At 52.5% G+C, this 22,545-nt stretch overlaps 6 protein-coding genes across 6 annotated transcripts; 5 read left to right on the top strand and 1 right to left on the bottom strand.

Annotated features, from left to right (window-relative positions):
- Positions 1 to 3,363: 3,363 nt before the first annotated feature.
- Positions 3,364 to 4,135, bottom strand: UCRPA7_6287 (putative transcriptional co-activator protein; the record flags this gene model as incomplete). Its single annotated transcript, XM_007918826.1, has 3 exons — positions 3,364 to 3,480; positions 3,549 to 3,838; positions 3,904 to 4,135. The coding sequence occupies 3 exons, from the start codon at positions 4,133 to 4,135 to the stop codon at positions 3,364 to 3,366; spliced, it is 639 nt and encodes a 212-aa protein (XP_007917017.1).
- Positions 4,136 to 4,683: 548 nt separating this feature from the next.
- On the top strand, positions 4,684 to 7,503 carry UCRPA7_6286 (putative spindle pole body component alp6 protein; the record flags this gene model as incomplete). Its single annotated transcript, XM_007918825.1, has 2 exons — positions 4,684 to 4,829; positions 4,896 to 7,503. The coding sequence occupies 2 exons, from the start codon at positions 4,684 to 4,686 to the stop codon at positions 7,501 to 7,503; spliced, it is 2,754 nt and encodes a 917-aa protein (XP_007917016.1).
- A 1,935-nt stretch (positions 7,504 to 9,438) lies between these two features.
- UCRPA7_6285 (putative integral membrane protein) lies at positions 9,439 to 9,994 on the top strand (the record flags this gene model as incomplete). The annotated part of the gene is made up of 2 exons (XM_007918822.1): positions 9,439 to 9,483; positions 9,545 to 9,994. The coding sequence occupies 2 exons, from the start codon at positions 9,439 to 9,441 to the stop codon at positions 9,992 to 9,994; spliced, it is 495 nt and encodes a 164-aa protein (XP_007917013.1).
- Positions 9,995 to 12,135: 2,141 nt separating this feature from the next.
- UCRPA7_6284 (putative period circadian protein) lies at positions 12,136 to 13,137 on the top strand (the record flags this gene model as incomplete). Its single annotated transcript, XM_007918827.1, has 1 exon — positions 12,136 to 13,137. The coding sequence occupies one exon, from the start codon at positions 12,136 to 12,138 to the stop codon at positions 13,135 to 13,137; it is 1,002 nt and encodes a 333-aa protein (XP_007917018.1).
- A 2,803-nt stretch (positions 13,138 to 15,940) lies between these two features.
- On the top strand, positions 15,941 to 17,995 carry UCRPA7_6283 (hypothetical protein; the record flags this gene model as incomplete). Its single annotated transcript, XM_007918828.1, has 3 exons — positions 15,941 to 16,426; positions 16,490 to 16,611; positions 16,996 to 17,995. 3 exons carry the CDS (start codon positions 15,941 to 15,943, stop codon positions 17,993 to 17,995), a joined length of 1,608 nt encoding a protein of 535 aa, XP_007917019.1.
- Positions 17,996 to 20,479: 2,484 nt separating this feature from the next.
- UCRPA7_6282 (putative autophagy protein 5 protein) lies at positions 20,480 to 21,843 on the top strand (the record flags this gene model as incomplete). The annotated part of the gene is made up of 4 exons (XM_007918824.1): positions 20,480 to 20,845; positions 21,005 to 21,110; positions 21,263 to 21,430; positions 21,653 to 21,843. 4 exons carry the CDS (start codon positions 20,480 to 20,482, stop codon positions 21,841 to 21,843), a joined length of 831 nt encoding a protein of 276 aa, XP_007917015.1.
- Between the last annotated feature and the right edge of the window lie 702 nt (positions 21,844 to 22,545).

The following is a 22,545-nucleotide window of genomic DNA, read 5'->3' as shown; positions in this document are numbered from 1 at the left end:
AACTGCCAGCTCCCACTGTACACCTCCGCCTGGATAATAAACGTTAATTCTGAGTGAGAATCGCGACTTTTCAGACAAGAGAGTTGCTACTTTAATCGAGACCAGCGAGGCTATAGAAATAAACAGAATCTTCGAAGCCCCAATCGGGTCTTCTCAACCCTGGTTTCTGGTAAATTCAACTCGCTGAAATAACGCTTATTATCCTGGTGGAGGTGTAACATCTGCCCACACGCACCTCCCAGCCACCTGAATTATCTCTGTGAACCTAATCTGAGCAAATTCCGATGGATTAAGCCATATGCAGACCAGTCTGATGGAAGAGGCGGGCTTTGATGTGACCTAATCGAGAATTTTTGAGCCCTGGTTGCTTTGCTTTCGAGAAGCTTTAACTCTCAATTCTAGCATTGTTGTCTCTCTGTCAAACAGCAATAGATGAGATCACAGCAAGCATTACTCTTGCAACAGGTCTACAAAGCCGAAAAGTCTACAGAGCAATATTAACCTGACACCGCACAGTATCGGCAATCCGCTGCTTGTGCACATGAAAATCAACAATGATGAACTTTGCGGCGACAATTCTTTTCGTAGTCCTGCATACATAGGAGTATATGGCTAATCACATGGGAATTTTTCGTTTTGCCTCTGATGAAAGCACCCATTTAGATAGATTCAAGGCTTTTTGACATGAATCGCTCCTATTATCGGGATTCGGTCTCCTGACTTGACCTTCTCTTCTATCAAAACCTCGAAGGCCAGGTCCGCAGCACTCTTATGTTCAGCTTCACGAGCCGCTGTCATGGATCGAAGCTGTATCCGCCTCTCTACCTTCTCGCTCTACCCGCCTTGCCTCCTTTCTGGCTGCACGTCTCGCCTTTTGTCGGGCCTTGCTCGCTGCTTTCGCCTCTCGTCTGGCCGCATCCCCCACTTCCTTCAGTTCCGCCGCCGTTGGAGGCCTTGGGGCTTGGGCGACGGACCTTAGTACCCTTAAAAGCGATTCGTTAGAGGTAGAGGCGTCTGGGCGCCGCTCGGCGTCTTTGACAGCGAGCATAAGTAGTGCTTGTAGGGAAAATCGAGCGTCATTCCCAGCAGCATGTAGTGCAGCATAGGGTATCTCTAGACTTTCGAGCAACGTCTCTAGATCATAGCGATATGATAATTGCAGAGGGTTCTGAGCCGCTTTATTCGTATCGATAACATAAATCGTCCGAAGATTGATGTTAAGATTTCGGAGCATCTTTAGGTCGGAGTCGGTGCCGTGCATAACAAGCACTACATCCCTGTCATCTATAACAGCCTCCAGCATCGACTTTAGTTCAGAAGTATTTGCTGCAGACTTGGAATCTCCAAACATAAATTTCCTTGATGCTCTCTGGCAGTATGCCGAGTCCCCAATGGTGAACTGAAACGACTTGATGAGTTGTGATGGCTCCGTCGCCATCGACGAAGTAGCGAGTAGTAATTCTTGCAGGCGTCGAGTATCAAGGATGGATATCCCCACATGTATTTGTTGGTCTTCAACAAGCCTTTCATAGCCCTGAAATGTGTCGGCATCGAAACCGACAAGCAATACGTCTCTCAATGAAGACTCGCTGAGGCTGACACCGATCTCCGGCTCAACAGTGCTTGGGAAAGCCTCTACCTTACTTCCATAGCCTAAGAGCTGTCGCAGAACCAACGTCTCTTCTCTGAGAAGACCAGTATGAGGTTGCACACTCGATCTAGCCAAGGCTGGTGTATTTTCTTCGGACATTTTAGAACATCGCCTCGTGCGATACCAGGTCGTGGTGAGGGCCTGGGTTATCGAAAGTCCGTATAAGAATATAATGTCGGGAAAATATAAACTTTTTCCGTTTCCCAGAGCAGGCTGTTTTTCGCAGTATTGCAGATCTGAGTGATCAGATTCAGGGCCTTTCATACTGGGGATCGCAAAGCGTAAGGTTGCTCAGACGGAGCCAGAAGGATATCTAAGAAGCTGGAGTTCAATATTCCTTCATGTTTGGGCATGTAGATTGTGTCAATGATTTATGTCTTCAATCCTCGCCAGATTTACATGGCAACTATCTCTGGTACCAGGAAGCCCCCGATGAGGTACCTGGCCTGTGACCTCTTCTGGGGCGGAGCTGGCGCAGTGGTAATGTGAACCAGACTTTTTTTCATGATTTCACAAGTCAAAATTCACCCAGGATCCACTGTAAATGTAGACACATCTTTCATTTTCTGATGTCTGGTATATGCTGCTACCTGCAGGTATTGACGATCTACCAGCGCTACTGTAATACTTGCCCCCATGGTTAAGGAGCCTCAGGGTATCGTTCCATATAAATACATCATGATTCCTCCTCCCCAACAACCACATATCCACCTAGCGACGCCAGATATACAATATCCATCCTGGATCCGTACGGAGGAGTGTACATTGTCCGTTGCAAACGGCACTAGAAGCCCCTGCGTACGCCTCAAATAATGCCAATGCTAAAATGCAAATGTGCCGGTTGAAACCCGTTTTCAACGCCGCCGCCATCCAAGAAAATTTTCCTCCAGTCTGTTGCCTCATCCAAAGAAGCCAGATTGGCCACAAATCTCGCCGGCTCAGCCTACAGCTAAGCAAGAATCAAGGACCCCATCAAGGAAATCCATATCCTGTTCTTCTGCACCTTCCCACCAGATCTCTTCATCAATATCCATCTGATCAGCATGATCAATACCATTAGGTAAGATCTGCTTTTGGTCACCGTTGGTGGCTGTCGTTGCAGTAATCCCATCCTTGTCAACACTTGACTCTCGGCCGTCAAGCCATGTGTAGTCGTCCCAATTCTCCAACTCTCCTTCTCGGAAGTTATACAATATCTGCTTACTGATGATGGGGAATTGTGACAGTCCGCAATCACCCATCTCCAGCGCCAGCCGTAGGTCAGCCATCCCAAGCGGGCCACGTTCACTGGCAGCCTTTGATTCGATCGGTAACAAGCCGCCCTTGTCTCGTGTGATTTCGCCTTGCAGTGCGGCTTCTTCTTCCTTGGCCAATTGACGCTTGTATTTATGTGTCTGAACCCAGGAAGCATTATTGCCGAATCCAGCGCTCCCAGACTCTCCTGGACCGTTGCTTCGAGTTCGGCTAAATATCGAAGAAAGAACCTCCTTGATAAAAGATTCCGTTGCAACGGATATGAGTTGAGCTGCATCTTGGGCATGGCCAGATGCTAATCCGGCTTCATAGCAAAGAGGAAGCATGCGTGCTTCAATATTAGTAACATCGGGAAACTCTCCAGATTCCACTGCCAAAGGTTGTGCATATCGTTTTCGAATTTCCAAGTCAAAGTCTATCAGTGGGTAAGTACATCGATCATCATGGAGATTTAGACATTACATACTCATTCTGTTTAGGCCACCTGCGCTTGGTGGTACATCCGCCGTGACCCTAGCAGGTTTCGCCTTGTGATGCTCTGAGAAGACATTGGCGAGCGACTCGTATGGGTCAAACTTTTCGAATAGCATTAGTGTCACTTCTGAGCTGAATGGTCTTGTGAGATGGGCTATACTCTACTCACATCGTTCTGAACGAGATCTTTGATGCGCCTCCGATCCCGGCTAGGCAATTGCATTACATCTCCCTTCAACCTTCGCTCGGCGGCATCCCCAGATATGGGCTTGCTGCCGGTTCCACTTGAGGGCTTGTCGTTGGCACTGACCCAGGGGGCCAAGCCCTGATCGGGCATCTCTCGGGTAACATTGCCATATATCGCCGAAATAAGCTGGTTGTGCAAGTGCTCTCTTTCGCCATTCGGAGATGTGATAATGGGATCAATACGTTCTGAAAACTCGGCTTGATTAAGACGGCCTGCATCGAAGAGTTAGTTGAGTTGTTGGCTAGATGCAGTTGTTGGAAATGCTGATGGAACTGACCAAGAAAGAACTGGGTAGTCGCCTCCTTGTAAGCAGCCCATTGCTCTGCGCCAATGGCGGCCTTGAGAGCGGTATAGATAGGTTCGAGGTCAATTCGGGCGGGGATGATCTGGGAGGTTTTGGGAGCTTTCTGTAACGCCGGGCCGGAGACGGTGATGGATTTTGTTGATAGAATGGGAGTTGAGAGACTGATGGCCGGCCGGCTTAGGTCAGCGGGGTTGATGTCGGGCATTCTGGCGATGATGGCGGAGATGGCGCGCGCGAAGGAAAGGCACAGCGCGACGCGAAAGTAGGATCATGGGCGCATGAAACGAACGGCCGGATCTATGCGATCACGTTTCCGCGGTCAGATTGATGGATATGGCATGGTGAGGCGGCCGAACAGATGCCTCAATGTCGCCTTGCGAGCTGGTGGAAGTTGGCTTTGGGTTTCGGTTGTAGTTGAAATTTGCGGAGCCCGACAAGAGAGGACGGAGTGTCAGTGTGCTGCTGAATGCGCTAAGTTGTGGGTACCTCGCTCTGCCACACAACGCCATACATTCTCAAGTACCCATTACCTATCCCCAGCCGCTTTTACCCCCTAAGCCTCCAGTGTCTGCACACTGCATTATCAAAACTGCCCAGGCCGTCGCGTAAATAGTCGCGTCCCCGCCAAAGTCGCTGCAAAGGGTCGATTTCAACCTCGACAACGCCGCAGTCAACGAACCCTAGTCAACAAACATAAGTAAAGACAATAGATTGTGTGTCAGCCCCATCGAGCCTTACTGCAACAATGCCACCATGTCTCACGAACGCGAGAATCGAATCTACAATGCCATCGACAGTCTAATCGCCCACATCATCCCCACCGACCCCGAGGAAGGTGACGATGCGGCGCAGGAAAGACATGACAATTGCTTCGAGCTCGTCAAGACAATTCTGGATAGGTAAGCCAACCTTCAAAAAGATTATCGATCATATAGTGTCTGTATACTAAATACTCGTACCCGTAGTCCCATCTCCCCCGCCATTTCATCAGACGTAAACCATGCCTCTGATCTGATTAAGAGAAAGCTCATACAAAGCAACCCGAGCCAAGCACTTCGTTTCTCCAACCTATACACACGCCTTCTATCACTTCCAGTATTGAACCAAAAATGGGCGATTCTTTATCTACTGTATCAACTCGCCGATTCACCAGATCCTAGTGAACCTCTGCCGCTTGCGCCTCTACGGCAGCCTGTGCAGCGCGAGGCATTCCGACGGCCGGAAAAGAATCGATCTGCCAAAGAAATAAGACCTAAATCAAGACAAGAAGAGGAAGCATTCAACGATGCGTTTCAGCCAGCTGGTCTGAAGAAGTTCCCTCCGAAGGAGGCCAAGAAAGGCCCGGAGGATGAACAGGGTCCTGGCTCGGACGGAGACACGGGTCATAAGCGGGATGTCTCGCTCAAATCCACCCTACTTGCCGACAATTACGTGGAAATCAACCCTCCCGAAACGGCTCTCTTGAGAGACCTGCCTTACACATTGCAGGGGCTTTCATCTGCGACTCTACCCTTCTCAAAAGAAACCACACTCAAATTACCATCTACTCTTCCGTCCCCTATAATTTCCCTTCTCCACACGCTAGCAGAGCCATCATTGCTATACAGAAGACTATCTTCTTGGGTGAAGACTCCTACTGGAGGACTTCTAGATCAGAGTCTGCGGGCTGCCATTAACGGCGAGCTTCGGTCCTATCTCAGCTTAGTTGCAACGTTAGAGGGCCAGATCCGTCGTGCATTGTCTTCCCTGGACGAAAGTGCCCCGAGAAGCGGCATAGGCAAGGCGGGCGTAACCCTTAAGCGATGTGTTGTCTGGACAAGAGAGGCTACAATGGGCCTGCGTCTCATGAGTCTGATTGCTGAAGAGTCAAAGAGCAAACGAGGCGGGCCACTCATATCCCTCATTCATGGATTCTCGTCATCACACGGCGACCCAATCGTCGGTGCTTTTGCAGAGAGGCTATTGGGCTCAGTCACTAGACCGTTCTATGATATCCTCCGACACTGGATCTATGACGGAGAACTCCAGGATCCATACCAAGAATTCTTTGTCAAGGAGCAAGATCCTGCTGGCAAAGAGCGACAAGAACTCAAATCCAGAGGTCAAAGCAGCGTCTGGAACGACAAGTATGAGATCGATAAAGACATGATACCAACTATAATCACGAACGATTTTGCACAGAAGGTTTTTCTGATTGGGAAATCTCTCAATTTCATCCGACATAGCTGTGGAGACTCACAATGGGTTGAGGAATATTCCAAATCATCCTCCAAGGAGCTTCGCTATGGCGATACTGCCACGCTAGAGACGTGGATCGATGAAGCGTATAAGACCACCATGAAACGTCTCATGGGCCTAATGACGAACAAATTCCATCTCTTCGAGCATCTCAAGGCGCTCAAGAATTATATTCTGCTGGGCCAAGGCGATTTCATCGCCCTGCTTATGGAGTCCCTGGCTGCCAATCTGGATCGTCCTGCTGGCGCACAATACCGACACACCTTGACAGCACAGTTGGAGCACGCTATTCGCGGTTCCAACGCACAGTACGACTCTCCAGAGGTTCTGCGCCGTCTCGACGCTCGGATGCTCCAGCTATCCCACGGCGATATCGGCTGGGATTGCTTCACTCTGGAGTACAAGGTCGATGCGCCGACAGATGTCGTGGTCACAGAATGGGGCAACAGGCAATACCTGAAGGTTTTTAATTTTCTCTGGCGCATCAAGCGCGTCGAGTTTGCATTGGCCTCGACCTGGCGAAAGTGCATGACGGGTGCTCGTAGCGTCCTGCAGACTTCAGACGATGGCGTCCTGCAGACCTGGAAGCTCACGCGTGGCGTTCTTGCCGAGATGATACATTTTGTTGGCCAGCTACAGTACTACATCCTCTTCGAGGTGATTGAGTCGAGCTGGGAGCAATTACAGAAAGGTATCAACAAGGACGACTGTACCCTAGATGACTTGATCAAGGCGCACACCAATTACCTAAGCAGCATCACCCATAAGGGTCTTCTGGGTGCTCGACGAAGGCAGCATCATGAGGCAGTTGCTGCTGCGGCGGCAATGGGCATCACTGAGGTGGAGGACAGGAACAGTTACATGGTCCAGCTCGGCGAGCTGCTGCGGACGATGCTGTCGTACCGCGAGTCCGTCGACGGTCTGTACTCCTGGTCTGTTTCGGACTGGGCACGGCGGCAGGAAGCAGACGCGCGATACTCGACTGCACCGCGATCTCCTAAGAAGGGTGGCCTGTCCAAGCCCTCGACGCCAGCACTGGAAGCCGACGACGTCTTCAGCGCCCTGCCAGGGTCGGCAACGGGCGAGAACATCGTGGCATCCGAGCTGCCGGCCCTACAAGACCGCCTGAAGCAGCTCGGCTCAAGCTTCCGCACGCGTCTGCAGATGCTATTGGGCGACCTAGCCTACCAGCCGGATGTGGACATGCGATTCCTCGGTGTTGCCATGAATTTCAACGACGTATACCAGCCCACGCGGCGCAAGACCAAGAGCTCGTCGGGGGCAGCAGGATCTCAGACGGCGAAGAGCGAAGTAGGAAACACCTCGAAGACCTGATATGTTCACCGGTTCCATTGTGCCTTGGAAGGGTCCCAAAGATGGGAATAGAGGCGTCAGGTACGCAATGCTTCGGATACATGCATCATGTACCAGCTTGCAGCAAGGTTATTTATGAATGAGTAATGAAACATGTGATGTCTACATCTATCACCATCGTCATGCAGGTCCTCCTTCCATGGAAACATGTAATCTTTTTGCTCGCTAAGAGACTTGATCTATCGGATTCTTGGACCAAGTAATCGGGTAGAGCCACTCGCCGGAGCCTATTAGCCTAGTAGCCCTTTGCAAAGCCAGTCGGGAGCTTCTTGGTGGCCCGTGATGTACATACAAGGTGAGGCTCTGTACTCGTTTTGGGGGCTGCCAAGGATGACGCATGTGTACATGTTCTATCCAAGATCACGAATCCCAGTTCACGATGAATGCCAAGGCTCAACGGCGAGGGCACATCGGCAGGGACATCCGAGAGGCAAGCCACGGTTTGAGAACCTCACCGCCGACCCCCAGAAAGTAGTTCATCCGATGCAGGTGCAGGCATCGTCTAGAGCGGAAATGAGCGGTAAATCGAGGAGCTCGGGGGAGGAATGAGAGATGATGTCAAAAGCTCACGATTCTCCCATACGAGTGGACGGGCAGGACGCGCCCTGATTGCCCCCCCCCCTGCCGGCAGCCACAGGCGATCCGCCCCCCCGCGACAACAGGTTTTTGGAGCTCTTGTGCCCCTGTCGGGCAATGATGGGCATTTCAGCCACTTGAGCCACACCTCCCATTGCCTCTTTGGAATTTTTCGGCATTCTCGTGACGGTTTCTTTGATGCCGACCTACCGCCATTTGTCTACGCTCACTGCCGGCCATCGAGATCTCGCGGAATAATGCAAAATTGCTATACAAGTATCACGATCCTGTCGGGAGAGGGTTTCATAGGCTCAATCTACCCGTTGTGAACGCAACGAGTCTTGTTAGGATGTAGTAGAGCAAGGGGCTTCAGGGAGATCATTCTCGACATTTCGCCGCCATTCAAGATGTAAGAGATGCCTTACCTTGGTCAACCTTACAGGGCTGCTATCAGGTTCTGGCGTACATACAGTAGTTATACGGGCATGGGTGGTGGTCAAAGTGGTGGATCTGCATGTGCATGTCGCTTATTCTGTGGAGATTTAGTGCCGTTTCAGAAGGCTCCAGCCACTACAGGGCCGGATCAGGGTGCTTTCAGCACCTTACCGGCCTATTAGGTGTTGGTTATGACGCCACAAGCTCGGACGCACTGGTGTAATGACCTTATGACGTCCATCCTTTGGAGATGAGCAGCCCACTGACCACGTACATCGCCAAAAAAGCATCTGCCGTGACCCTTGTCGGCGTTGGGGGCCTGGTGTTGGTTGTTGGTCAGGGAGAAATGCATGCTTCACACCGCAATCTGAATGGGAAATGGGCAGACAAAGGAGTCAGCCAACTCACCTCCCTCCATGCGGAAAGCGCGTCCCAGGAGGCAATGACGTATCGCGGCCGTGCTTGCCTGGGTAAGACAGGCACGACACCATGTTTGTTTTGGGTGATCTCGTAAATTTGCAGAGCAGGCTACGTCCCTGGTAAGCCTATACACGGCCCTTGATCGTGTAAGTCGCGTGTTTTCAGGTAGCTATACCTTGGTGGATTTCCAAGGTCTGTACTTAGATTGCCTCGCGACGAATCACTCCCAATTTCCTTTGCCTGCGACCAAGCCCGGGTTTGACCATGACTGGCCCATGACGGACTGTCCCTCTCGTGAATAAATACTGTCCATACCATCCATCTCACTTCTGCCCTCTCCCTTCATCAATCAGAAAACCATCTCGCGGATCGCACATCGTCTGCCCCAGGGTTTCAGATCACCTCCAGCACTCCAACCAACCACCTTTCAAACCCAAAGCCACACAAGGCCACCCAACCGCCAAAATGATCCTAGCTGATCTGTTCTCGATGATTCTCCGCCTTGCGGAGGTAAGTGACCCTTGTACTTAAATGAGATAATATCGAGACAGTGTACTGACTCCATCCATAGTTGGCCTTCGCAGCCATCGTCGCTGGCCTCACCGGCAAGTACCTGCACGATGCCAAGGGTGCCTCTTCCTGGCAACTGGGTCGCTTCATCTACACCGAGGTCGTCGCCGGCCTGTCCATCTTCCTGTCCATCATCTGGCTGTTCCCCTTCAGCGGCAGCTTCATTCACTGGCCAGCTGACTTCATCATCTCTATCTGCTGGTTCGTCGCCTTCGGCCTCATCGTCGACTGGCTCGGCGACGCCTGCGGTTCCACCTTCAACTGGAGCAATGTCGGTTTCGGCCACAACGACTGCTCGACCTGGAAGGCTGATGAGGCCTTTGCCTTCCTCAGCGCCATCCTGTGGCTCGTCTCCGCGCTCCTCGGCATCTACTGGGTCCGCCGCCACAGGACCACTGCTGCCCCGGCTCGCACTACTCACCGCCGCCGCTGGTACCGATCTCGCGTCTAAGAGCGCTGTTTCAGGCAAAGAATGAGTGTGCCCGCTAGCCAGATCAATATTATCCTCATGCTGGATGCGATCACCTGAGCTCGACTTGATATAAGAGATTACTTACTTCACACACCATTCGGAAATCATCAGACCGCGACTCTTACCCTAATCTGGTTTCTCAGTCACCGAAATCACTTCTCTTCGTAGTCCTTGATGGACATACATGACTAAAGCATTATTTGGTGGTTGGCTCTTAATATATTTACCGTATTTGCTTTTTCAGGAAGGGGTTATGAATTTGACGATGGCACGAAACTGCGATACCAACCTTGAGAAAAGGGTGAAATAACACCTTTTCCACAGGAGTCTGATACCCTTACTAGCTACGCATACCTGTACTATCTCATTTTGCTCTATTACCAATCAAAAAATGCATCAAAAACGATCTGGACTTTGATATGGGATTTCTATATGTGCCAAGTATTGTCCGCAACGTTTAATTTCTTTGTTCGCTGAGTGTCTCGTAAAGCCCGACTTGGAGTGGCAACATCCGTTTTCCAGGGCAATACGCTTGTAGTGCTACGTGCAAACAACATTCATAGGGGTCTATTCTGATCACACGCGATATCGAACTTCTGGGCAACTAGAGACAAAGTTAGATTGTGATAAGGCTGAACTAACACATCGATCGCGAGGACAAAAGCCACATCAGCTGTGGCTGGTGACACCACCTCGAGCTCGTGAATCCCTTACAACATGGACAAGGGATCTTGATGGAGAAAGTATCACGTCACAGCGCCAAGATAACAAAATACCTGAGAGCACTAGCCACGTCTCCCTTGTTGAATCTGTTGGCAAGCGAGCCGAACATCCTTGAAACCGCCACCTGAAGAGTTCCAAGGCTTGGTCTGGCCTGGTCTGGCGTAATGGCAGGAGACCAGTTATCTTGGCGGGAAGGGAACAGGCATTCAAAATGGAGTATGACGTTGGCGTCTGATGGGTAAACGGCTGATCGGAATTGTGGGGTAAGAAGCTGACGCCACAAATTACCCCTCACCAGCCACAAATTCAATGCATTACTCGCCACACCTATGCCGGAAGCTAAGGAAGCTAAGGAAGATCAGCCTCAGTCTATGACGATTTGTGTACTCTGTTCAACGATGGCTTTTCTCTCCCGTAAAACGGTACTTCACCTATCAATGGCCCGTAACCTTGATTTTCCGTGCCAGAAGCAGTCCACGTGCACCGTTTGGAGCTGTTTGGAGTGTTTTAACCGGCTGCTGACCTTGCTCCCCCTGCTCGCTTTGCTCAAGACGAAAATGTCGAAGATGTCGTGCTCCTGACGGCAGCTTGTGAAAGAGCCGTCTGAGCCGTCCAGGCGAACCTTGAAGCGATCTGGATCCACCTTCGCCGTCCCAACGGACCGCACTGGAACGTCACCAAGTACCTGATCAACAGTCGAAGATTCCATGGCCCACTCGGTACTTGCCATTGGGTCTTATGACGCCAGCCGCCGTCGCGTTCTTGATTCTGGGTCTTGTCAATTGTCATCCATTCGTGTTTCTAGCGTCAGAATCGTCTCCGAGTGGAGGTGGGCCCAGTTAAGGGACTGCTAGAGATCGTCTGCTCCAACGAAAATAGAGTATTGGCCCGGGCTTTCCTGGAGCTACCAAGGCAGCCTCGAGGCAGCTTACCCGTACCAAGCTCCGGAAGAGCTACGCCGTCGTTTGTGTCTTCATGGATAACCCTTCTCATGACCATGGTTATGACGAACTTGGGGCGTAATACTCTGTGGCTAGAGTAAGAGCCTTCCTTCGTCAGGCAAGAGTGTGGGGCTGTTGGTTGCTTGGCTCTTTCCTCATCCGGGTCGTATTCTGAGTAGAATTCGATGCAGCTGCCTCAATTCGATATTCCAGCCATGCCTTGCGTTAGATCCGAGTGGATTCAGATCACTGATGACGGAGCTGGAAAGCCCTATCCACTTTCGAGGCTCTTCAGCTCCGCAACAGTAATACTACAAATGTATATAAGACGGCAAGGCCTTTCGACTTTCTCAGTCTTACTATTCTCTCATCTTCAAACTCAACATCCTACAACACCATTAAACCTACCAAACCTACTTTGATACCCCTTGATACCCAACATCACAACTACCCATTATGTCTTCCATCGTCAACAAGGTCAAGGACGCTCTGCATAGCGACTCCAAGCACGAGGCACCCGAGGGTACCAGCGGACCCTACGGCTCCCGCGTTGCCAACACAGCAGACCCTCGTGTCGACTCTGACCGTGACCACCGCGCAAACCCCACCACGCACACCGGTGGCTACAGTGGTAATGATAACTACGCGTACGGATCTGGCACTGGTGCAACGGGTACCGGCGCTGGTATCGGAAACTCAAGAACGACTGGTTACAACGATCCAGAGGGCACCCACGGACCTCACTCCAGCCGTCTTGCCAATGCTGCCGACCCCCGTGTAGATTCTGACCGGGACAATCGCGGAACCCACGGAACAACTGGCGGAGCGTTTGGCACCACAGGAGCAGGCGCTGGATACGGCGGCTCAAAGACTACCGGCTACAACGATCCTGAGGGAACTCACGGACCTCACTCTAGCCGTTTGGCCAATGCTGCCGACCCTCGTGTTGACTCTGATCGTGACAACCGTGGAACTCACGGCACTCATGGTACCACTGGTGCTGGCATCACAGGAGCTGGAGCTGGATATGGAGGCTCACATACCACGGGATATAACGATCCTGAAGGCACCCATGGCCCTCATTCAAGCCGTGTCGCAAACGCTGCTGATCCCCGTGTTGACTCTGACCGTGACAACCGTGGAACAGGAGGTTATGGCAATACAGCTGGAGGTGGCGCCTTTGGTACCACTGGCACCGGCGCGGGCTACGGAAGCTCAAAAACTACCGGCTACAACGATCCTGAGGGGACTCACGGCCCACATAGCAGTCGTGTAGGCAATGCTGCCGATCCTCGCGTGGACTCTGACCGCGATCATCGGGGCGTTCACAACGGCCCTGGACCTGCACCCAACACTGCCGGCCCTCATAAGTCTGACATGGCCAACAAGGTTGACCCCAGAGTTGACTCCGACCTTGACGGTTCCAAGACTCTAGGCGGTAACCGGACCTATCAGTAAGTAAGTCAAGCCCAGATTCGTGGGTGTACCATGACAGCAATTTCATTATCTAACGAGAAAAAAGATCTGGATCAAATTACAACAAAGATCCCACCGATGCAGCTCAGGTACCTCCCTCTGTTCTACGACAGGCAGTCGGTGGCCCAACAATTGAGCATGATGCTCATGACCACGACAGAGCTGGTCGACACCAGTCGGCCTCTCACCAGGAGACTCATCGGGGGCTATGATTGATGAAATTGGAATTGCCAAATGGTTGTTCGGACATTGTCTATGGGCAGACTGTATTAATAGCATAATTTAATGACATGACGGAGAAGTTATCTTCACACACAACCCTGTTCCTTTTATGTGAGACTGAATGTTCCAATGCTATTTCTCATCGACTTTTGCAACGCTGATCCTTCTGGCTTTTCAACAGGGGGTTATCACATCTCAATTTTCAACCCCCTTAAAGCCACATCTTTACAAGAAGTATTGGCACTTTCCATCTCAAACAATCATCCCCGCAATAGCCTAGAGACCGAAATGGAATAACAATGAATCATGTGAGCAGGAATAGACGAGCCGGGGATTGGTCCAAAGTGGAGAAATCCAATTGCTGCGATGATTCACTTTATACAAGTACTCCACCCGATCCAACAATCCCAGCCGAAAGTCCCCAAGCCACGATGTCCGTCGCCGAGAAGGAGCAATCTAACGTTAGCGCCGGGTCATCCACCAGCATGGCATCCTCTTCCGCATTCCCGGCTACCGTCAGCCCGACCGGCGTTCTTCCGGGTGAGCATTGGGTGCAAGCCGAATTGGTTCGTGCATGAACTGTGCTCCTCTTGATCGTTACTTGTCGGGAAAATGCTGGTAATTAGGAACTAGCCGCCCGCCAATGACTACGATGATACCGACTCTTCAGTCGGCGACGAGGCGACTAGCTCTACGGCATCGGTTACTTCGAGCTTACTCAAGTACCGGACGGTGCTTGTATAAACATATCATGGCGAGAGGGAATCACGCAGTATTGGTAGATAATAGCTCTCTTGTATCGGCCGTTATTTCCTGTTGCTTTTCCGCAAGGGCATCAAACGATGAACAACAGAGTGAGACGTTAGACCTGATGTAAATTGTACTGCAAGGTCCACATTGATATCGATCGAGATGTCAACCTTTGGTAGTCATCATGTCCTGACGCTCTGCTTGGGCGGCAAGCTCCAACTTGCCCCATTGGCAGACATCATACAGGTCTGCACTCGACTGCGTGCTGTCTAGCCTAAGCTTCGTGGATACTTACAATTCTCCTAGAAAGCGCTAGATATCGGTACCGGAACTGGAATATGGGCTATGTAAGTAAAATCATCATTCGCTAGGCGTGCCTCCGATAATGGCGACCAGTGACTTTGGCGACAAACATCCCGATTGTGAAGTGGTTGGGGCAGACCTCTCGCCGATCCAGTCAAGCTGCGTGCAGCCAAATTTGAAATTGAAAGCCCGACTCATAGCAATGGGTTGCCGTTACCTTGTTTGTAGAGTGAAATTGATGACTGTAAGCAACGCTGGACATATGCGACTGGTTCCATAGACTTTGTCCATACACGTTATCTGCTTTCTGCTTGGGAGCATCGGTGACTGGGTTGCACTCGCCAAGGATGCTTTCAGGTGTCCCAAACCCGGCGGCTACTTTGAGAGTTACGAGGCATCGCCCTTTGTAATAACGAGGGCGGCAGCCTTTCCGAGACAAGTGCCATGGCCAGTGGGGCAAGCTCTTTGTGGAGGGTGGAAACATTCAAACCAGACGTTCACTGTCGTACGAGACGGGTTACAAAGGAAGCCTATGGAGGAATCGGGCTTCGTTGATATCCAGGAGTGGAACTTCAACGTGAGTATTTTCCGTCCTCTATGCATATTATGTCACAGGGCAACCGGTTACCCCTGATAGGCGCCACTTGACTAGTGACCACGAGATGCAAAGTTAAAAGAACTTGAGGCTTATTCCCAGTTTGCACTGGATAATGGTATTGTCGTTTGTTGCAAACACAATAGGATGGTCGAAAGAAGAGGTTGGGGTATACGCTATCTACCTCCGGCGCTAGATTCGCGATAGCAAGCTCCACAGTATTATCAACTTGAAGGTTGTCTGGGGCAGCAATCATCCGAGGACCGAGCATCTCACCAAACTTTCATTCATTCTAGCGTTCTTGTGTAGATGATGTGATTTCGGATTCTCTCAACATTCAAGTGCCGGGCCTAGTAAGAAAGCACGATCATCGGCCAATATTGCTGATCTGAAGTGTGTGATAGATGGATCCCATGCCTGAGCCTGCTGTCCATGCAGGCTGCGATCTGTACTCGATAAGAACAGAGCATTTGCAAAAGCAACGGTGCCCCACGAGGCGGCACTTGGCGCAACCCACAAGGGCAGAGATCGCAACCCTCGACTAGTCCCTGGCGATCATTCCCCTACCGGATGATCCTCTGCAGATCTGTGGACATGAACCAGCCAATCTTGACTAACAGCATTGAAACTATTACTGGAGTCCTCGAGAGTAAGAGACAATGCTAGCTGAAGCTGAACGGCGACAACGCGCCTCCCCGCGTGCCCTAACGCATGTCTCATCCCAAGGCGACACCTGCGTGACCCTTCTCCTCTCTACCGGTGATGGCGCGAAGTGTGCCGTTGGCCTCCATGGCTACGCCTACAAGAACGAGATTCCCAGTCCTCCGTCGACGTTGATTACCCTCCTTGAGTTTGTGGGATGAAACTTTGGTAAGCCCAATAGACTTGTGACTAGAGAGCAAGGCTTCAGTAGCGATGTCTCGAGAGATCACTGTCACCACCCTGGGCTGGGTGTACAATGCCCTGACAATAGCATGGACGGTCATTCTCGTGGCCGGAATGCTCTTTCTGCACCGACATAGAAAGCTTCCCTTCCTCCGCATTCGCAGGCTGCCGCTGGTCTTCAGTGCTATCGTTCTGCTACACCTGTACGGCGTCGCTTCAATGATCGCCTTTACCATCGGCAGTCTCATCCCTTGTGATGTCCAGTTCTGGGTCATGAGCATATACCTTCCATTCGGAATGGCCCTGTTGCAAGCTGCCAACAGTCAATTTCTCCACGTGGCGAGCCAGCAACGGCGCTATGCCCGTGTAACCAGCCTCGACAGCAGTACCCTGCCTGAGAAGACGGACCGGGTCAACTCTTCGCAAAGCTGGTTCAGACGCACACTCGAGAGAGTCTCCGCGCTGGACAGGACAACCAAGATTGTAATCTACATTGGGATTGCGATGGTAGTTGAGGTAAGTAGCGCCAGATCCATAGCCCTCGTGCTTCAACTACATATACTGACTTATATTGAATAGCTGTTACTTACCTTCTTCATCTACTTCGGCTCCGAGATATTTCATCCAAGTTACGGCATCTTCCACGTCGAAGTACCTGGAACAGAGGAGAGGAAGGTCCTGTGTCTGACAGGATGGGAGTGGTTCGTCAATTACCTACATGCTTGAAGGAAGATTAGCAATCTAATATGATCTAGGTGGCTCTCTATTGTCTGGCAATTCTTCTGGGCGTGGATTTATGCTCCTTACCTGTTGTGGAAGACGCGAAATATCCATGACACTCATGGCTGGCGTATACAAACTATATGCTGCTGTATAGCTGGGTAGGTTGCTTCAAAGACTCACGAGGATGGTGACATGGACAAATGCTTACACCTTGTCCAGCCTCCCAGCATCCCCGTTGTGGCTCGCTGCCTTGTACATACCTGAAATGGCACCTGCCAATGCGGTTGTAGTGCCACCTCAATGGTGAGTGAAGAATTCGATGAACTGATATAATACATGACCAGCTGAGTAACCATATACAGGTTTTCCTTTTCCATATTCTTCATCGAGTTGTTCACCATCTTCATCCCCTGCTCGCAGGTCATCAAGTCCCACAACCTCCGTCAGGAGACCCTTGATGCCATTGCTTCATGGGAAGAGAAAAATAGGGGTCTCTTCACGGACCCCGACTCCGTATCGACGGCTGGGTACAGCGGATCTACCTACCGGGACTCGATCCTGAGCACCTCGGTCGCTGAACAAAATAGGAAGAGCAAACTAGTTTCCAGCTCCAGCAATGTTGGCTCTAATGAGACTCGGAAGACCGATATTTTGACCATGGTCGCCTTGGAGAATGTTCTCCGCACAAATCCTCAGCCCCTTCTTGAGTTTGCAGCGTTGAAAGATTTCTCCGGCGAGAACGTCAGCTTTCTCACCCACGTCGCAGACTGGAAGCAAGCCGCCGCCGCCGCCTCCTCCTCCTCTGGTGCTCGATCTCCCCCAGCCGTGGGCGAACATTTCATGCGTGCCGTCCAGATCTACTCGCACTTTGTCAGCCTCGATCTGTCCGAATTCCCCGTCAACATCTCGTCCCGGGCCGCCAAGGAGCTCTTTGGCATCTTCGACAGCGCAGCCAAGGCGCTGCACGGGCGGCGCCGCAGCGAGCAGTCGGATGTCTCGTCAGCTACGCCCTTCGACGACGTGTCGCCCGGCGGCTCGACGGCCAACCTAAACGGTGGGCAGGGCTGCGGTCCCGCGGGGCTCGAGAACACGCTGGGCAAGGCAAACCTGCAGTCTGTTGTCCGCATGGCCGATCTCAGCAGCCGCAGCAGTGACAGCGGCTTGCCTGACCTGCCCGTGCCTGCTGCGTTCGGCCCGCAGGTCTTCGACGTGGCCGAGGCGGAGATCAAGCATCTCGTGCTCACGAATACGTGGCCCAAGTTTGTGCGCTCCAGTGCCGAGAGCAGAGACCGGTCACAGACGGAAAAGACTCGTGTTAATTACATGAGCAAGCTACTTTGTGGACTAGGAGACATGGTGTGATATTGTGGATTATCAATTCTAAGCCAGACTTCTTGCAGGGGAACCACAAAGGACCAGAATGATACCTTGTAAACCAACATAATGTGTATATATGATCGAGCGTATCGCACCTTACCCAGTCTCAAATCCAGGTTATTCTAGAAAAATATCACGATATCAAGCCCAAACTAGTCGTTTTCTGTTATTGAGATGGTGGACCTCGGCAGTTTTCGTAATATTGATACAACTGACGTGTCTGTAATTATCAAGACGCCAATGAGCGAATAGTGAAGGGTTAATTCATAGTTCCCTGAATGTAAAACTGTGAAGGGGTGATTAATTGGCTACTCGCCAGACTACTACAAGTTGCCAGCCGGCCTTGTGCATCTCACCGGCTTCGATTTACGTAGTTTGACGACCGAGTCCGAGTTGCCCGATACCACCCTGCTCGATCCCGTAACCGGGCTCCTGCCTGCGCCCTGTGTGCCCCTGGCTGATCCGAGATGGCGGCGGTGTGGGACTCTGTGAAGAGAAAGAGGCAATGTCGTGCCGCATCAATGAGACATGGCATGCAATGCGCGTCGAGAGCCATGGTAGCAGTGCTCCTGGGAAGGCAGTTTTGGATAAGACAGGTAATCCTACACGAGTGAATTGGCCCGAAGCGGACGTCCAAGTACCAGTACATTTGCCACAGCTGCTGCTTCTGGGTACATTACACACATCTGCAGCTCCGAGGAGGAGGCGTTACGACACCACCAGCGTCGGGACATCTGACGGCAGCGCATCGTGTGGTTGCCGGCACCCAGGCAGCAGTACTAGGGAGGTCTGCACTGATGGGAGTCCAGCAAAGCATCCCCCATCCTCCTCCACCAGGACATTGTTTATGGGGGTGGCGGTTGCATTGCAGTTGCGGTTGCGGTTGCAAGCTACCCCTCCCATCGCAGCCTCAAATTCTGTCAAGGTCCAGGTCCCCAGCCTAGCCGCCAGCCACGTGGGTGATCTGGCATCTCATTTGCCAGGTCCTGGATACCGGTGAGCAAGGGGTTCTGGAGTGTGATCCCCTCCGTAATCCCCATGTGCGACGACACCAAGCCCTTTTCCTCCTCGTCGTAACGGGCGGGGGACTTCCTTGCCCCCTCCTTCCAAGGGTCGGAACGCGGTTTTTCTCGCTGACTCTCCGAGCCGGTCAGCGTTACCACCCTCGAGCAACCCCTCTTGTAAGCCTTCAACGTAATGGCGCTGCCGGACATTGGGGGGTGGGAGAGCGTGACAGGCGCTGCAAAGAGACTGTGTGTATCACAACAGCGTTGCCAGTCAGCCCGCCGTCATGTGAGCACGTTTTTAAATTGCGTTACCGGCCCGAAAACGCCAGTGACTTTGCTGCATGGTGCGAGCATTTCCATGCTGTACTGTGTGTTCTTTCCCGATGCCCATCTGCACGTCTGTCCGTCTGTCCATCTGTGCGACGTAAAACAACGAGCGCCGTTGGTGACAGGTTGTTGAGCCAGGCCCCCTGAGGGCCCCTGAGGCCCCCCAGGCCAGCGTCTCAACCAGCAACTTTGACCTGCAACGGCCACCGGTGAACACCCAAGTGATGCTTAGCAATACAGTCGACCGGGCAGCCAAGGCAGCTTGAGGATGACGGAAGACTCAATCAGGCATTTCATCGAAAGGATTACAGTCTTCTTCGCGATTGCAGGGTGAAGAGTGTTGCGCGGATAACAATTGTTCAAGGCACTCCGTTTCTGCCCTGCCAGGTGTTTGCAGCTGGCTCCGTAATGTTGAGCGGTCGCCTTGACCTCGAGACCGTTTGCGGCTAAGCTGGAGGAGAGACAGCGTCGCACAACAGCTCTCCTGGACCTAACGGCCCTAATAACGGCAAGAGGTGGGAGCTATAGCTCCCTTATCGCTCGCTTATCACCCCGCAGCAGTGGTGGTAGGGTTGAGGGGTACCAACACAGCTGAAGAGGCTTGCTTCTGCAGCGCACGCACCTGGCTGCGGCAAGGCAAACAAAACCAACACACATGCAGCCTCGCATCGACGAGTGACCACGATTCATTCGGCCGCTTGACGGGTCTGGTCTGGTCTGGTCTGGTCTCGTCTCGTCTCGTCCTTCTCTCGTCTCGCGTCTTCGCCAACTCCGCCGGCGGCATTGCTTCTTTCTACGGCGCTCGTCACGGGCAGCTACCTCAAGCAAACACACTGGCCGTCGGTTGGCTGGCTAGCTGGCTGGCTGGCTGGCAGGAAACCGTCACTATCACAACAACTCCGCTGGTACACCGGTCACAACCGTTCCTCGCCCCTGGGATTTCCCTGGCCGCGGCCATTCAGCAGTCGTCGGCGAAGATGAGGGGAGTTATGCATTAGCCATCCCTCGACCTTGCCTTAGACCGACTGCACGGAGAGAGAGAGAGAGAACATCACTGCAGATCAGCTTCCAGGGTGTTGTCTACGTTACTTCCTGACTCTATCTGTCTTCACGCCCTGCCTGCCAGCCGCCAAACATGGCATCATCGCCCAGGCCGGCTTCGACCTCGTCCCCCGGCCCGGCATCATCATCTCGGGACACCAACATCGCTCAAGCGCTGTGGGCGCTTCAGGTGCCGCTGCTCATCACCCACGCCTCCCAGCCCAACAACCCATTCGTCGCCGCCATCCCGCGCTTCAGCTATCTCGCCCTGCTCCTACCGCGCCTGAGCGCCTTCTTCGGCCTCCCCTGCTCCAGCTTCCATCATGAGGAGATTCAGCTACGCAACCTGGCCGTCGGCCTCCTCGTCGACCTGTATCAGCCAACCCTGCCCTGGCGCCTTGTCGTTGGCGACGGCGACGAGTGGGACATTGCCGACACCTTCATCAACGGCGTCAAGGAGGTGCGTTATCTCTTCCTCTCTATCTCTTTTCTCAGCCCCTGCAGCCGCCCTTAAGGTCGCCTGCAGAACGGGCCGTCCTCTCGGGAAGACAGGATAGCACCACCCCTGTGCTGCTGCTGGTGGGTCTTCCGCACGGCTGAGGGCAGTTTGCTAACCCAGCATATGCACGTCGAGCAGGCCGACTTCGTACGCAACGGCAACGCCAAGCAGATCATGAGCATGTCCAAGGACCATACGACCGCTCTATGGAACGCCGTGCAGGACAGTGAGTTACCACCGCCATCCCTTCTTGCGACTTTGTCTACTTTCCGGGTACCTCATACCCAAGTAGCGGTCTACTTAACTTCCTCGGGGCGCAAAACGAGCCCACTTCGTTTCAAGGCATGTCTTACTTACATATGTCCCCTAACCCACCAGACGACTTCGTGGCCTTCACCAAGGTCAACGCGCAGCTGCTGAATGCGCCCACACCGCTGAAGCACATACCGCTGCGCATCTACATCCCCTCCTCACCGCCAGACGCAGGAGGGGCGCCAGGCTCCTTCAAGGTGATGCAGACGCTTGTGGCGCCCAGGACGGCTAATCGTGAGTGCACTCTTCCTGCTTCCCCTCCGTATCATCTTTCTCGTGGCTTCACGTTTCACGTCGCCCGTATCTGTCTGCCAAACCTCCACCACCAAAGAACAAGGAAAACCACCCCGTGGCCCCTTCCCTCCCTCCCTCCTCCACACCACCCTTTCCTTCCTCTCCCCAGCCATATCACCCAGACAGGTGGGACACATCATCTGAACAGTTCATCGCGCATAGGAGCTCCACAGACCCTTGGGCCCGCCCTGCGGAGCCTGCTGCCCAGCCTCTTTCCCAGCAGCCGGGACCCCGTGCTGGCGAACGTCCTCCTGCATGGTGTCCCCGTGCCCTTCACGGCCCCGCTCGACGAACTGATGCGCGAGGCGGCCTACCCCGACGGCTGGCTCTGCCTGATCGTCATTCTGCTTTAAGCTTAGGGAGGGAGAGAGAGAGAGAGAGAGCAAGTCATGTCTAGGTTTGTGTGACGTGGAGCTGTCTAATCAACTGCAGGTGCGGACACTCCTTGCTTGCTTGCTGACTTGCTTGGGAGGGTCCTTTTGGTTTCGTCACCTCTGCATATCTTGGAGCGCGGAGAGCGCGGAGCTCAGGTTGCATTTACAGGAGTTTCTCATACTTGTTTAGCTAGATAGTTGGAAGGGCTCACTAGCATGCTCGTGGTAGCTCAATAATGGTCACTTCCGTTTAGGCATTGTCTTTTCAACGTGGTTTGACTTTCCTCTACCCTGAGCTCATGTTTATACACAAACATTACATATTGCATGTAGATCAACACCTGCCTACCCCTTCCTTCCCCTGCCAACTTGCGTGACTTGTATCGCGGCTCGCACCAGTCGCCTCGTCCCAGCCTGCGCAGACATTGTCATATGGCTTTTCCACCTCTTCCCCTCCCACCCCTTATCCTCACAAAGCGCTCCAGTGAGCGCGACCCCTGAATAGCACACTAGAAACAAGCCAAGACATAAGAATGCGCCACTCTTGAACATCAATGACTGGAGCCGTAAAAGCATTGGAAAAAAAACACACACAACCGCCCGATGACCGTAGACACATTTAGACATGGTGGTACGATGGATGTTGTCGAGGAGGACCGCGACAACATCCATCGTACCACC

The sequence above is a fragment of the Phaeoacremonium minimum genome (assembly GCF_000392275.1).
Source record: "Phaeoacremonium minimum UCRPA7 unplaced genomic scaffold PA7_03_scaffold_461, whole genome shotgun sequence".
Taxonomy (NCBI): domain Eukaryota; kingdom Fungi; phylum Ascomycota; class Sordariomycetes; order Togniniales; family Togniniaceae; genus Phaeoacremonium; species Phaeoacremonium minimum.
This window is presented reverse-complemented; position numbering and strand designations above follow the sequence as displayed.